The 13,727-nt window shown below is 44.5% G+C and overlaps 2 protein-coding genes across 2 annotated transcripts in view; one reads left to right on the forward strand and one right to left on the reverse strand.

Annotated features, from left to right (window-relative positions):
* LOC129867413 (guanylate kinase-like) overlaps positions 1-3,773 on the forward strand; it is a 32,796-nt gene extending 29,023 nt beyond the window's left edge. The window contains exons 13-14 of the mRNA XM_055940793.1: positions 2,188-2,273; positions 2,765-3,773. Coding sequence (XP_055796768.1) covers positions 2,188-2,273; positions 2,765-2,800 — 122 coding nt within the window. The 3' untranslated portion in view covers positions 2,801-3,773. The remainder of the gene's footprint in view (positions 1-2,187; positions 2,274-2,764) is intronic.
* Positions 3,764-13,727, reverse strand: part of LOC129866560 (obscurin-like) — a 64,525-nt gene continuing 54,561 nt past the window's right edge. The window contains exons 52-69 of the mRNA XM_055939314.1: positions 13,441-13,641; positions 13,076-13,136; positions 12,717-12,794; positions 12,320-12,492; positions 12,201-12,227; positions 11,949-12,101; positions 11,808-11,853; positions 11,615-11,683; positions 9,690-11,448; positions 9,436-9,567; positions 9,224-9,346; positions 8,860-9,027; positions 8,610-8,715; positions 8,147-8,386; positions 7,699-7,916; positions 7,488-7,584; positions 4,788-4,937; positions 3,764-4,622 (exon numbers count right to left, since the gene is read on the reverse strand). Of these exons, the coding sequence (XP_055795289.1) occupies positions 4,442-4,622; positions 4,788-4,937; positions 7,488-7,584; positions 7,699-7,916; positions 8,147-8,386; positions 8,610-8,715; positions 8,860-9,027; positions 9,224-9,346; positions 9,436-9,567; positions 9,690-11,448; positions 11,615-11,683; positions 11,808-11,853; positions 11,949-12,101; positions 12,201-12,227; positions 12,320-12,492; positions 12,717-12,794; positions 13,076-13,136; positions 13,441-13,641 (3,982 nt within the window). The 3' untranslated portion in view covers positions 3,764-4,441. The remainder of the gene's footprint in view (positions 4,623-4,787; positions 4,938-7,487; positions 7,585-7,698; positions 7,917-8,146; positions 8,387-8,609; positions 8,716-8,859; positions 9,028-9,223; positions 9,347-9,435; positions 9,568-9,689; positions 11,449-11,614; positions 11,684-11,807; positions 11,854-11,948; positions 12,102-12,200; positions 12,228-12,319; positions 12,493-12,716; positions 12,795-13,075; positions 13,137-13,440; positions 13,642-13,727) is intronic.

Genomic DNA, 13,727 nt, shown 5'->3' on the forward strand with positions numbered 1-13,727 from the left:
TGTCCTATGTAATCATGGAGGAGTGTAGGTTCACCATACTGTCCTATGTAATCATAGAGGAGTGTAGGTTCACCATACTGTCCTATGTAAATATGGAGGAGTGTAGGTTCACCATACTGTCCTATGTAAATATGGAGGAGTGTAGGTTCACCATACTGTCCTATGTAATCATGGAGGAGTGTAGGTTCATCATACTATCCTATGTAATCATGGAGGAGTGTAGGTTCACCATACTGTCCTATGTAATCATGGAGGAGTGTAGGTTCATCATACTATCCTATGTAATCATGGAGGAGTGTAGGTTCACCATACTGTCCTATGTAGTCATTTAGGAGTGTAGGTTCATCATACTGTCCTATGTAAACATGGAGGAGTGTAGGTTCACCATACTGTCCTATGTAATCATGGAGGAGTGTTGGTTCACCATACTGTCCTATGTAATCATGGAGGAGTGTTGGTTCACCATACTGTCCTATGTAAACATGGAGGAGTGTAGGTTCACCATACTGTCCTATGTAAACATGGAGGAGTGTAGGTTCACCATACTATCCTATGTAAATATGGAGGAGTGTAGGTTCACCATACTGTCCTATGTAAATATGGAGGAGTGTAGGTTCATCATACTGTCCTATGTAATCATGGAGGAGTGTTGGTTCACCATACTGTCCTATGTAATCATGGAGGAGTGTAGGTTCATCATACTGTCCTATGTAGTCATGGAGGAGTGTAGGTTCATCATACTGTCCTATGTAAACATGGAGGAGTGTAGGTTCACCATACTGTCCTATGTAAATATGGAGGAGTGTAGGTTCACCATACTGTCCTATGTAATCATGGAGGAGTGTTGGTTCACCATACTGTCCTATGTAAACATGGAGGAGTGTAGGTTCACCATACTGTCCTATGTAAACATGGAGGAGTGTAGGTTCACCATACTATCCTATGTAAATATGGAGGAGTGTAGGTTCACCATACTGTCCTATGTAAATATGGAGGAGTGTTGGTTCACCATACTGTCCTATGTAATCATGGAGGAGTGTAGGTTCATCATACTGTCCTATGTAATCATGGAGGAGTGTAGGTTCATCATACTGTCCTATGTAAACGTGGAGGAGTGTAGGTTCACCATACTGTCCTATGTAAACGTGGAGGAGTGTAGGTTCACCATACTGTCCTATGTAAACGTGGAGGAGTGTAGGTTCACCATACTGTCCTATGTAAACGTGGAGGAGTGTAGGTTCACCATACTGTCCTATGTAAACGTGGAGGAGTGTAGGTTCACCATACTGTCCTATGTAAACATGGAGGAGTGTAGGTTCATCATACTGTCCTATGTAAATATGGAGGAGTGTAGGTTCACCATACTGTCCTATGTAATCATGGAGGAGTGTAGGTTCACCATACTGTCCTATGTAAATATGGAGGAGTGTAGGTTCACCATACTGTCCTATGTAAACGTGGAGGAGTGTAGGTTCACCATACTGTCCTATGTAAACATGGAGGAGTGTAGGTTCATCATACTGTCCTATGTAAATATGGAGGAGTGTAGGTTCACCATACTGTCCTATGTAATCATGGAGGAGTGTTGGTTCATCATACTGTCCTATGTAATCATGGAGGAGTGTAGGTTCACCATACTGTCCTATGTAATCATGGAGTGTAGGTTCACCATACTGTCCTATGTAATCATGGAGGAGTGTAGGTTCACCATACTGTCCTATGTAAACATGGAGGAGTGTAGGTTCATCATACTGTCCTATGTAATCATGGAGGAGTGTAGGTTCACCATACTGTCCTATGTAATCATGGAGGAGTGTTGGTTCACCATACTGTCCTATGTAAACATGGATGAGTGTAGGTTCATCATACTGTCCTATGTAAACATGGAGGAGTGTAGGTTCACCATACTGTCCTATGTAATCATGGAGGAGTGTAGGTTCATCATACTGTCCTATGTAAACATGGAGGAGTGTAGGTTCACCATACTGTCCTATGTAAATATGGAGGAGTGTAGGTTCACCATACTGTCCTATGTAAATATGGAGGAGTGTAGTTCCTCTTCACTGTCCTACGTAAACTGGTTTTAAAACTACAAATGTTTGAGGGATGTGAATTGAACTAAGGACAGGCCATTGCATGCTGTTGACAATGAGTTTTCATTTTTGTTTCTTCACTCTTCTGTTATAGGCAACGAGCCTGGATTGTTTGACATTGTCATTGTCAACGATGACTTGGATGAGTCCTATGAGAAGTTGCAAAGTGTTCTTAAGGAGGTGAGTCTGAAAATAAGATGGCTGTCTTATGACTAGATACAGGAGGTAATGACTAGATACAGGAGGTATTGACTAGATACAGGAGGTAATGACTAGATACAGGAGGTATTGACTAGATACAGGAGGTGTGGATGACTAGATGTATGCATTCCATGTTGGAGAAGAGTTTGTATGTAGGTATGTATGTTCTATAACTATATATATATATTATTATGTCTTTCTCAACGGGACATGTCGGAAGACGTTCAAGGCAAAACCTGCGATTTTTTATTTAATTTAATGGTTATTACACAATTTGAAAAAGGACTCTATAATTACAGATCCCCTCGGTGAAAGTTATTTCTCATGTTTAATTACTCATGATCTATTTTATGTTATCACAAGTCCTTGTTCCAGTATGTAACTAATATCTTTTGTAATTTCACCTTTGTATTACCATGTTAAGAGCTCCAACCCAAATGTTGAGCACTTTCCACTCCTCTCCTCAACAGGAAATACTGAAAGTTCAGGAGGGCATCAAGTCGTAAGGAGCTACAGTAACAGCGTCCCAGTCTTCCTCTTGCCTGGTACCTTACAGGAGGTACATAAACCAACATTTGACCCCAGCTAATTTCGATTTAGCCACAAAAGGAAATGTTCTGAGGGTTGCCATATGGTGACTGTGGTGACTTCCACAGAAACGCATACTACCGTATGAGACTCAAGAAGATGGTCTAAAAATCTTAGGTTGTTTTCCACATTCATTCAGTCTGTCATTTATGAGGAATTTTGAGTAAGACAAAGGTACGTGTAGAGTATACAGTCGATACAGTTAAAAGTTAACGTCTACTTCATACCTTACTGCCAACTGGGTTTCAGCCATGCAGACAAATAGAAACCACTGCCAAAGCCAATAGACCTTCAATAATTCAGTGTTTTGTGGTTAGAATCTAAAGGTTTGACAATATACTTAACATGCCCCTGACTTGACATTTGTGATGAATGCCCTTGACTTGTGCGATGACCATCCCGCATACGATGGACAAACAACCCGAGAAGTAGTAAAACAAAAGTTGTGCATAAAACGGTGTCTTAGCTGTGAAATGTCATATTAGCGGACTAGCTTTGAGGTAAACACTGCTATGTCTTCATCTTAATCTAATATTATTCTTATTGGTCAAATAGTAAAACACCATTCTGTGTTCTGTAGTCTCATTTTTCTCTCGGTTTTAAGCAATGATAGTGTAGTCTGAATGATGTTACACCAAATGTAAAGATGTGTATGGTGGGGTGTTATACTAATTTAACAGTATTTGTGGATGAATATGTAACTGACTGGGTAACGATCCAAACACCTCAACACACAGCTTTCATAGGTCAAAGGTCAGACCTGAGGTTGTCAGTTTAACTTGCAGGTCAATTACTGTAGCCATCCATCTGCAGAAAATAAAATGTGTGTGTCTTGTAGTGTATGTTTTTGTATGCAACGGCGCTAGACAAATAAAAAGCACTTACCACTTACCACTGTTTAATTTGTCTTTCAGTGCATACATCACCTGTCACAAGGTACAGGAATACTCAATGAAATCAAACGATCATCAAAAATGCTTAATTTACTCATGATCTTATTCTCCATTTATACAATATAACAAGACAATTGAAAACATGTAAAACATTGCAATAGTGTAAATATTTCACTCCTAAATATCTATACAGTGTATATTTAAATATCTGTCTATATGTATCTACCGATAGGGATTTCAACATTCTTCTCTTTGTGAGACAAAGCTTTATGCTGGTAGGGGCCCTTGCTATGCTTTGGGCTCTGATCTGTCTCGTTGGCTAATAAATCACAAAATCTACAAATCTAGCTCACGAAATATTAACTTTTGTAATGTCCAATGCCGCAAACTCAAAGGAACAATGATTTCACGTTTTCAAACTCGTGCAACTGTATTTGCATAAATCATCTGACTAAACATTTCCCTGATATCATGAAGCTGTAATTCAACCAAAGCCAAACTCATTCAGACAAACACTTAACTTTAGACAGCCACTAATACATACACATTTGACCAGTCCCCATTTTACATTTGTAAGACATCACATATTTGTGACCAGGATCTGGGCTATGAAGAGACATCCAAGTCCAGTTCATGTATTTCATAACAGTCTACTGGAAGAGCAGATCAATGGAAGAACGGGCCTTGCAGCTTGGTGCGGACCTGGTCTCGTTTCACCTGTCTCTCCTTGAGGAAGGCCTGCAGCTTGTCGGTGGAGAAACACAAGATGGAGTCTCTGTGTTTGGAGGGGGCCCGCTCACCCCGTACCCACGGGATCTGGAGGCACTCAGCCGCTGAGGGTCTGGCCCTGAGGAAACACATCGGAAAAATTCAGAAATGGTTGGTTCTGGTTGTTGTAACGTTAACACTACCGATCCCCTCACCCCTCAATGAAACAACTTTGGGTGTACCTTGGCTATCTCAAATAATAAGTATAGAACCTGGTTGGCTAAGATGTGGCCAATGGACTCACCAGGCCTTGTTACTCAGTGTGTTCTTCATGAAGGTGATTGCGGTCTCTGACAGGCCAGGGTAGCATCGGCCAAACTGGATCTTCCCCTTCCGGATGTTTCTGTCCCTCTCCCAGTTGAGGTCTGAATGGAACGGGCTATCTGCACTCAACCTAGATGGTTAGAGGGAGGATACATAGACACATCAGAGGACAAAAGGAGGAATAAATGGCAGTATTACTCTACACTGAGTATACAAAACATTAGGAACACCTTCCTAAATGTGACACAAACCAGTGCTCCTGGCATCTACTATCATACCCTCTTCACCATCTGAATGGCACACGTACAGTACTTTGCAAAAGTATTCATCCCCCTTGGCGTTTTCCTATTTTGTTGCATTACAACCTGTAATTTAAATGGATTTTTATTTGGATTTCATGCAATGGACATACACAAAATAGTCCAAATTGGTGAAGTGAAATGTTTAAAAAATAAAATAAATGGTGCATATGTTTTCACCCCCTTTACCATGAAGCCCCTAAATAAGATCTGGTGAAACCAATTACCTTCAGGAGTCACATAATTAGTTAAAGTCCACATGCGTGCCATCTAAGTGTTACACATATATATATACACCTGTTCTGAAAAGGCTCCAGAGTCAGCAACACCAGTAAGCAAGAGGCACCACCAAGCAAGTGGCACCATGAAGACCAAGGAGCTCTCCAAACTGGTCAGGGACAAAGTTGTGGAGAAGTACAGATCAGGGTTGGGTCATAATAAAATATCCTAAACTTCGGAACATCCCCTGGAGCACCATTAAATCCATTATAAAAAAAATGAAAAGAATATGGCACCACAACAAACCTGCCAAGAGAGGGCCGCCCACCAAAACTCACGGACCAGGCAAGGAGGGTATTAATCAGAGGCAACAAAGAGACCAAAGATAACCCTGATGGAGCTGCAAAGCTCCACAGCGGAGATTGGAGTAACTGTCCATAGAACCACTTTAAGCTGTACACTCCACAGAGCTGGGCTTTACGGAAGACTGGCCAGAAAAAAAGCCATTGCTTAATTAAAGAAAATAATAAGCTAACACGTTTGGTGTTCGCCAAAAGGCATGCGGGAGACTCCCCAAACATATGGAAGAAGGTACTCTGGTCAGATGAGACAAAAATTGAGCTTTTTGCCAAAGAAAAACACTATGTCTGGCGCAAACACGACACTTCTCATCACCCAGAGAGCACCATCCCCACAGTGAAGCATGGTTGTGGCAGCATCATGCTGTGGGGATGGTTGTCAACGTCAGAGAAACTGGTCAGAATTGAAGGAATGATGGATGGTGCTAAATAAAGGGAATTTCTTGAGGGAAACCTGTTTCAGACTTCCAGAGATTTGAGACTGGGATTAAGGTTCACCTTCCAGCAGGACAATGACCCCAAGCATACTGCTAAAGCAACACTCAAGTGGTTTAAGGGGAAACATTTAAATGTATTGGAATGGCCTAGTCAAAGCCCAGACCTCAATCCAATTGAGAATCTGTGGTATGACTTAAAGATTGCTGTACACCAGCAGAACCCATCCAACTTGAAGGAGCTGGAGCAGTTTTGCCTTGAAGAATCGGCAAAAATCCCAGTGGCTAGATGTGCCAAGCTTATAGAGACATATCCCAAGAGACTTGCAGCTATAATTGCTGCAAAAGGTGGCTCTACAAAGTATTGACTTTGGGAGGGTGAATAGTTATGCACGCTCAAGTTTTGTATTTTTGTGATATTTCTTGTATGTTTCACAATAAAAAATATGTTGCATCTTCAAAGCGGTAGGTATGTTGTGTCAATCAAATGATACAAACCCCCCAAAAATCTATTTTAATTCTGTAACGGAATTCCTCCTCCTCTTCATACGAAAAGGAGGAGTGGTGATTCGACCAAGACGCAGCGTTGTAACTTGACATTATATTTATTAAACAAGACGAAAAAACACGAAACGAAATACACTTGAATAATTAACAAAATAACAAAACGGAGTAGACAGACCTGGACATGGAACTTACATAAAACACGAAGAACTCACGAACAGGAACAGACTACATAAACCGAGACAGTCCCGTGTGGCGCGACAAACACTGACACAGGAGACAACCACCCACAACAAACAATGTGAAACAACCTGCATTAATATGACTCTCAATTAGAGTAAACGCCAAACACCTGCCTCTAATTGAGAGCCATACCAGGCAACCCATTAACCCAACATAGAAAACACATAACATAGACTACCCACCCAAAACTCACGCCCTGACCAATTAAACACATACCACACAACAGAAAACAGGTCAGGAACGTGACAAATTCCAGGTTGTAAGGCAACAAAATAGGAAAAATGCCAAGGGGGTGAATACTTTCGCAAGCCACTGTACACAATACATGTCTAAATTATCTAAATGTTTTAAAATCCTTATTTAATTAACCTGTCTCTTCCCATGTATCTACGCTGATTGAAGTGGATTTAACAAGTTACATCAATAACAGATCATAGCTTTCACCTGGATTCACTTTGTCGGTCTATGTCAAGTAAATTGCAGTTGTTTTTGATGTTTTGTATACTCAGTGTTTTGTATATAGGATCAAACTGACGCATCCTGGGCAATCAGGGCTCTAAACGTTCAGAGAAGTGTAATTATTGCTAAATAAATTAATCCTCATGTGTCTTTCTATACTTACATTATAAAAGCTAACACCCCAATAGCCCAGATGTCGGTCTCAGGTCCGACTCCTTGTCCGTCAAGGATTTCCGGAGCTTTAGGAAGGACAATGTAAACTGACAAAACATGACAGAGAGAACATTCTTCATAAGAGTTTTACTTTACAACGTTTCCATCAGTACGTGCCAGTGACTATATATTTTTTTCAACACGTCATCGTCTTGCTGTACCTTTCTCTTGTCCCTGAATATGCTCTATGTTGAGTGTCTGTCCGGGTGTGAAGGACTGAGCGGAGCCCAGGTCTACGATTTTCAGCGTGTTGCAGTCTGTCACTAGCATGTTGTCTGACTTGAGGTCCAAGTGGACAACGCGGCGGCCGTGCAGGTAGTCAACAGCACTCAGGATCTGAGCCAGCAACTCTGCTACATGGAGCTCAGAATACAGGTCTCTGTGTGGGGGAGGGAGTGAGGGAAAAAGGGAGGTGAAGCATAGTCCCTTAATGTTTATATTAAACCCATCTTCTACATACTCTTCTACATACTCTGATACTCTGTAAGATACAAGTCCTCTTAGCCAGCTAACACTACAAACCAACACACACACCAACCCCTAAAACTACTAAGTAATGTCGTAATGTAAAGCAGGCAGCGATCATATTCAATGGTGTGTCTCTCTGACCTCTCAGCCAGGTTGTAGAGCAGCTCTCTGCCGGCACACAGCTCTTGGATGAGCACCAGGTAGTAAGGGGTTATGTACGCTGTGTGCAGCTGCACCAGGTGGGGGTGGTTGAGCCTCTTCAGCAGCTGGTACTCTCTGAGCACCAGCTGTCTCTTCTCTGGCCTGCAGGGGGTGATCTTAGCAGCAAACAGTTGCTGGCTCTGGCTGTCCTGACACTGGGTCACCACGCTGAAACGGCCCCTGATACGGACAAAGTGTAGCAAGTAATGGTAAGAGACATTGCACACACATCTGTCTAGGCTACTTGCAGGCATGAAGTAAAGATGTGTAATAACTTTTAGAACAATATGTGTATGCTGTTGTGCAAGGGTTTAAATTTTAATGTAGATATGCTAAATTAGTAAACATTCACGTCGTCCATAAGAAACTGCAACTTTCCTAACCCAGTATAGCTATTCAGTACCTATTGATCTCCGAGAGGAAGCTGTAGGTCTTGTGGCTAGGTTGACCTCCTGACCTACTGCCCTTTGAACCTGGGGACTCTGTCTGGATGAGGGGAATGTGTGTCTCTGTAGATCAAAGGAGAAGTATTATGTCTGGCCACAGACTCAACAAGGGAGAAGGAGCACTAAAACAGAATATCAAAGACTTTCATCAATAAACATATACATTTACATAAGGAAATCAAAATACTATATTTTCAATCTTCTTGCCTGCAGGATGGGTTGCCATAACAACAGGTGGAGAAGGGTCACTAAAAGGTCCTGTGCCTGTCTTGATGATGCAGCCAACCCTGAACACGTATCCTGCTCCTCTGGGTAAGTCCTTCACCACGTAGCAACTGTCTGTCACCTCCTCCGACAGGAGCTTCCACTCCACACCTGTAGCAGCACAGAGTACGGTCATTTCAAATATTTAACGTGCAACATGTTGAGATTGTCATCATCAGTTGCCCACTCCAGTAGATAGTGTTAAACTTGTTAAGTTTAGCATAGCTTCACTTCACCTGGACATATCAATTTTTGTACAAAATTGAAATATTCTGTGTGATCTGTAAGCAGTGTTTTTTCTTTTTACCATCTGTGCTGTACTGAACACAGTAAACAACTGGGTCGCTGGACTGCACTGGTCTCCATACCAGCAGAAATCCACCTGCCTCCAACTGGTGCACATCAGGCCTGGTGGGGCGGATAGGCATTTCTGGAGAGAAAACAGAAAGACACATTTAGAATTGCAGAGAGACAATATCCTGCTGAATAGATTGTAAATTGAGTCTAGATATACTTGACCTTTGTTCTTTTTGAATGCAGGTATTTTAGGTATTTTGAAGGAGAAGAACTTGGATTTATTTTTTGGGCTCTCCAAGCCAGGGCTTGCCTCTTGCTTAGGCGGAACAGGAAATGAACCCTTTACAATCGGCCCTGCATCACACCAAGAAACACAAAGATTCAGATTCATCAGAACTAACTGAAAAAAGGTTTCCACTACATGAGAGAGATCTAATTTTAAAAAGTATACTAAACAAAATTGTACTGTAGCTTACCTCCCTTCGTTAAGTCCTCCTTGCTGGACGATTTAGTGAACAGCTTGGTGAGGCTAGAGGCTGATGCCCTCATCTTTTTCTTTAGTGACATGGTGGGGGTTTTGGGCTCCAATTCCCCTAGTGTGGGTCCCTGCTCCGTGCCATCCAATTGGGAGTAGGAATGCCCTGCCCAGGACTGCCTGCGGAACAAATTCATTAACCCAACTTTGGGTGACATCCTAGGAGACTTCCCCATGGGAGGTTTGGCCTCGAGGGCCGGTGTGGACGCATGCCTCTGGAGTCGTGCCTTTGTGTCGCTGGCCCTTGGGGGCCTCTCTGGGGCCTTGATGGACAGACTGGGGCTGGGTTTCACCGGCAGGACCTTCCTCTCTACCAGACCCTTATTTCTGTCCGTTGGGTTCTGGTTGGGGTGTGTTGTCCTTCTCGGTGGGATCTGAAGTTGGCCTCTCCGGCGCTGGGGCTCCTGCTCAGCATCCTCAACCTCAGATGCCTGGAGCAGGGAGCAGGGGGACGGGGTGATCAGGGGCTCCTCTTGGTCATCATACTCATCCCCTGCTCTCCCTCTATGTTTGGCTAAAGGGCGGCCGTGGGACATATCCTCACAGGAGCCCAGCCAGCTGGAGGCCTCAGAGCCATGCTCGAGGATGAAGGACTCAGCCAGGGAGCCCTGCGAGCCAGCCAGGTTCTCCCCTTCCTCCTCCCCTGGTCTCCCCTGCTCTGGCCTAGGGCTCTTCTCTGGACCAGCATGGGGCAATTTTGCACCCAGTTTCTGAAGCCTGGTTGTAAGCACTGCGGGAGCCACTGCCACTGAACCTCTTCTACCTTTGATCTGGGGAGGGGCAACGACTAAGCTCTTATCCTCCTCTTCATCAGTGAAATCCTCCTTAAGACTCAAAGCATCTTCCTCTTCTCTGCATTTGGCGGATCCTGGTGAGCGTCGGGAGTAGTCGTCCAACGACCTGCTCCTCCTGTGCGGGGGTGCATTGTGCGAGAGGCCGACCCCGCTGTCGAAGGAGCAAGACTTGAGCATGGACGACTGCAAAGACCCTCGCCTTTGCCCGTGACTGGTATCTCCCTCGTCCTCCATGTACTCAATGAGCGGCTCGTTAAGGCGGCTAGAGAGGCTGCTGCGGTGCGGCTTGCGGCCCCTCTCCTGCTTTTTGGCCTGGAACTTGTCCCTGAGGGTCATGTGGCGGGCGGACATGGGCGAGAGCTGCGCGGAGCTGTCGTAGAAGGTGCTGTGGATCAGGCTGCTCCTGGCGATGCGCCCTCCTTCACTCCCGGACAAGGAGCTGTCATCCCCCTCGGAGAAGTACAAGGATGGGCTGCTGTCTCGGCTGACCCTCCTCTCCCTCTGGGGGGTTGGCTGCCTGGAGGTGTCCGAGGACCCTACGGACTGCCTGCTTATGCTCCTTTCTAGCACGGTTCTCTGTCCTCCCATCTCCTCTTCCTCCATGATCCCATCCTCCTCTTCGTCCAATTTAAGCTTGGCGAAGGGCTCAGGGATCCTGGCTCTCTCCATGAGGAGGTCAAAGTCTTCCTCCTCCTCATCTTCATCCTCCTCTGTGGTGGTGCAGTGGTGGAAGAAGTCCCAGGCGTCGGCCTCGTCATACTCTGAGGAGGAGCCGCTGCTCATTGAGGTGCTGCTGGGCTCGTGGGGGTCCCGCGGGGCTGTGACAGAGGTCTCCCGAGGAGGGGCATCGAGCAGCTCTGGGATGGGCCTCAGGGTGAGGACCGAGCCCAGACAGGTCAGAGAACGCTGGGTTGCGAGGGAAGAGAAAGCAGGTGAAAGAGAAGACAGCACAGTCATACAAAGCTGTCAAGAGACAGTTAAGAAAACACTGGATATACTGCATAAAGAGAGAGATGAGACAAGAAAGACTGCACTGGACAGAGGTGAAAGTCTGCAGGTCTCATTACTGTACCTGCCATTTCCTCCTTGAGATAAAGACTTTCAGAGCCCGTGTGTTGATGTCATCAGTTTCATCCTCGCTCTGACAGTGTAATCAACATGACAGAATGTGTTAGGCAAGAGTCATTGTTTTTCCTCCATTTATTTCATTCGTCTCCGTCAACCCTGGCTGAGACATACCAGTAAACAAATTGTATAACTCTTACCTGGAACCATTCATGCCCCAGACACTCAAATGCAGTTGGTCGCTTTCTGAAGAGAGAACAAATAATTTAGAGTTATATCCACATGATATATTTTTACGGCGGGGAGGGATCTTTATTAATTTCCATGGTTGTGTATCTTACTCTGGGTCTGGCTGCAGGACCGTGCGGAGGAAGTCCTGGGCCTCTGTGCTCCTGTAGGTGAGGTCAGGTGCGTCCCAGTTCAGTGTCCCCTCCCCCACCCTCAGCAGAGTGGCCCGGTCCGTCTCCCCCACGAACGGACAGCGGCACATCAGACTGCCAGGACACAGCATGATTTCACCGGTCAACGCTCACTCGCATTACATGTATGATGACAATCTAATATATAATATCAAACCTCAAATCAGTACTTACCATAAATACGCCACAACACCAATGGACCTAACAAAGATAAGACATTTCTGTAGTGATAAATCATCACATTGTAACATTGGAGCATAGATGTACTGAAACAGAGAGAACATTTAGCTTACCAGATGTCACTTGCTATAGTGACAGGGTCTTGATGTGTGATCTCAGGGGCTACAAACTCTGGAGTGCCAAACTGGCTGTACTGGTGTCTGGAAGTGTCCATCTCTTGACAGAAGCCAAAGTCACAGATCTTGATCTCCTCTCTGGGTGGAAACACCATCAGGATATTGTCCGGCTGTGTGAATTACAGACAGTGGGTGAGGGAACATAGTAGTAGAATTAATAAAGCCTGTTCTATTCATTCTATTTCTATGTGAGGGAATTGATCATGTCATGACTAAGCTGTCCATTCAAGTGAATGAATGAATTGTTTTAATGCACACAAAACAAAATGTATGTATTAAGAATCAAATGAAATATACCAACTGCTTTATGAATATTGATGTAGGAAGAGCTTACTTTGATGTCCAGATGAAGAATTTTCATGCTGTGGATGTGACCAACTCCCTCCAGGATTTGCTGAACGTACATCTGCACCTGGTACCATGAAAGCATGGTTACGGACGGTTTATAGACATCATACGGGCAGGTTGTAAGCGTTCGGACAAAACAGGTCCAACAATGTTGTGTTTTACATAATTTAGCAGACGTTCTTATCCAGAGCAATTAGGGTTAAGTGCCTTGCTCAAGTGCACATCGGCAGATTTGTCCCCTAGTCAGCTCAGGGATTCAAACCCGGGACTTTTCGGTTACCAGCCAGCGCTCTTAACCGCTAGGCTACATGCCGCCCTTCACAGAATAGAGATGTAATGTTTTACCTCTCTCTCACTGACCGATCCCTTCAACAGCAGATGATCAAGAAGACCATAAGATGAGCAGCTGTAGATGTCATTAAGAAGAATATACAGTGTTATACATTGATCAAATTGAGCACATATTCATATTGTTTTGTGTCATGTTCCATTTCCTACTCCAGGTTTTACGTTTTATTTATTCGCCCCAAAGAAAAGACGTGAAAGACAAAATAGTACAGATTTTTTTTTAACTCACCAAAACGGTGTGCAGGTGAGGTTGTTCAAGCTCAGAAGCTACAGTATGTTTTATTATGACTACATTTCCACTCTTAGGCCTTCATCAGAGGACTGTATGTGGAAGAGGCTAAAAGCGCCATGGTGAAGGATACGCTTCAGTGACCAGGACCAGGGTCCTGCGTGTAGAGAAGAAGTCCAGCAGACAGGACACCCTGGGGTGGGCCAACCGGGAGAGCAGGTCTCTCTCCTGGAAGGCCCTGGTCCTCGTACTGCTCCTCAGGGGCAGGAACTTGGCGGCAAAGCCCTCGCCAGTCCTCCTGTGGGTAACCCGCTTCACCACCCCATATGTGCCTCTACAGACACAGGGAGAAGAAAAAGGACGGAAGCCATTTTTAGATACTTGGGACACAGCTAAAGGGAGCGTAAGTCTCCACAGTTG

This window comes from Salvelinus fontinalis, chromosome 12, assembly GCF_029448725.1.
Source record: "Salvelinus fontinalis isolate EN_2023a chromosome 12, ASM2944872v1, whole genome shotgun sequence".
Classification (NCBI taxonomy): domain Eukaryota; kingdom Metazoa; phylum Chordata; class Actinopteri; order Salmoniformes; family Salmonidae; genus Salvelinus; species Salvelinus fontinalis.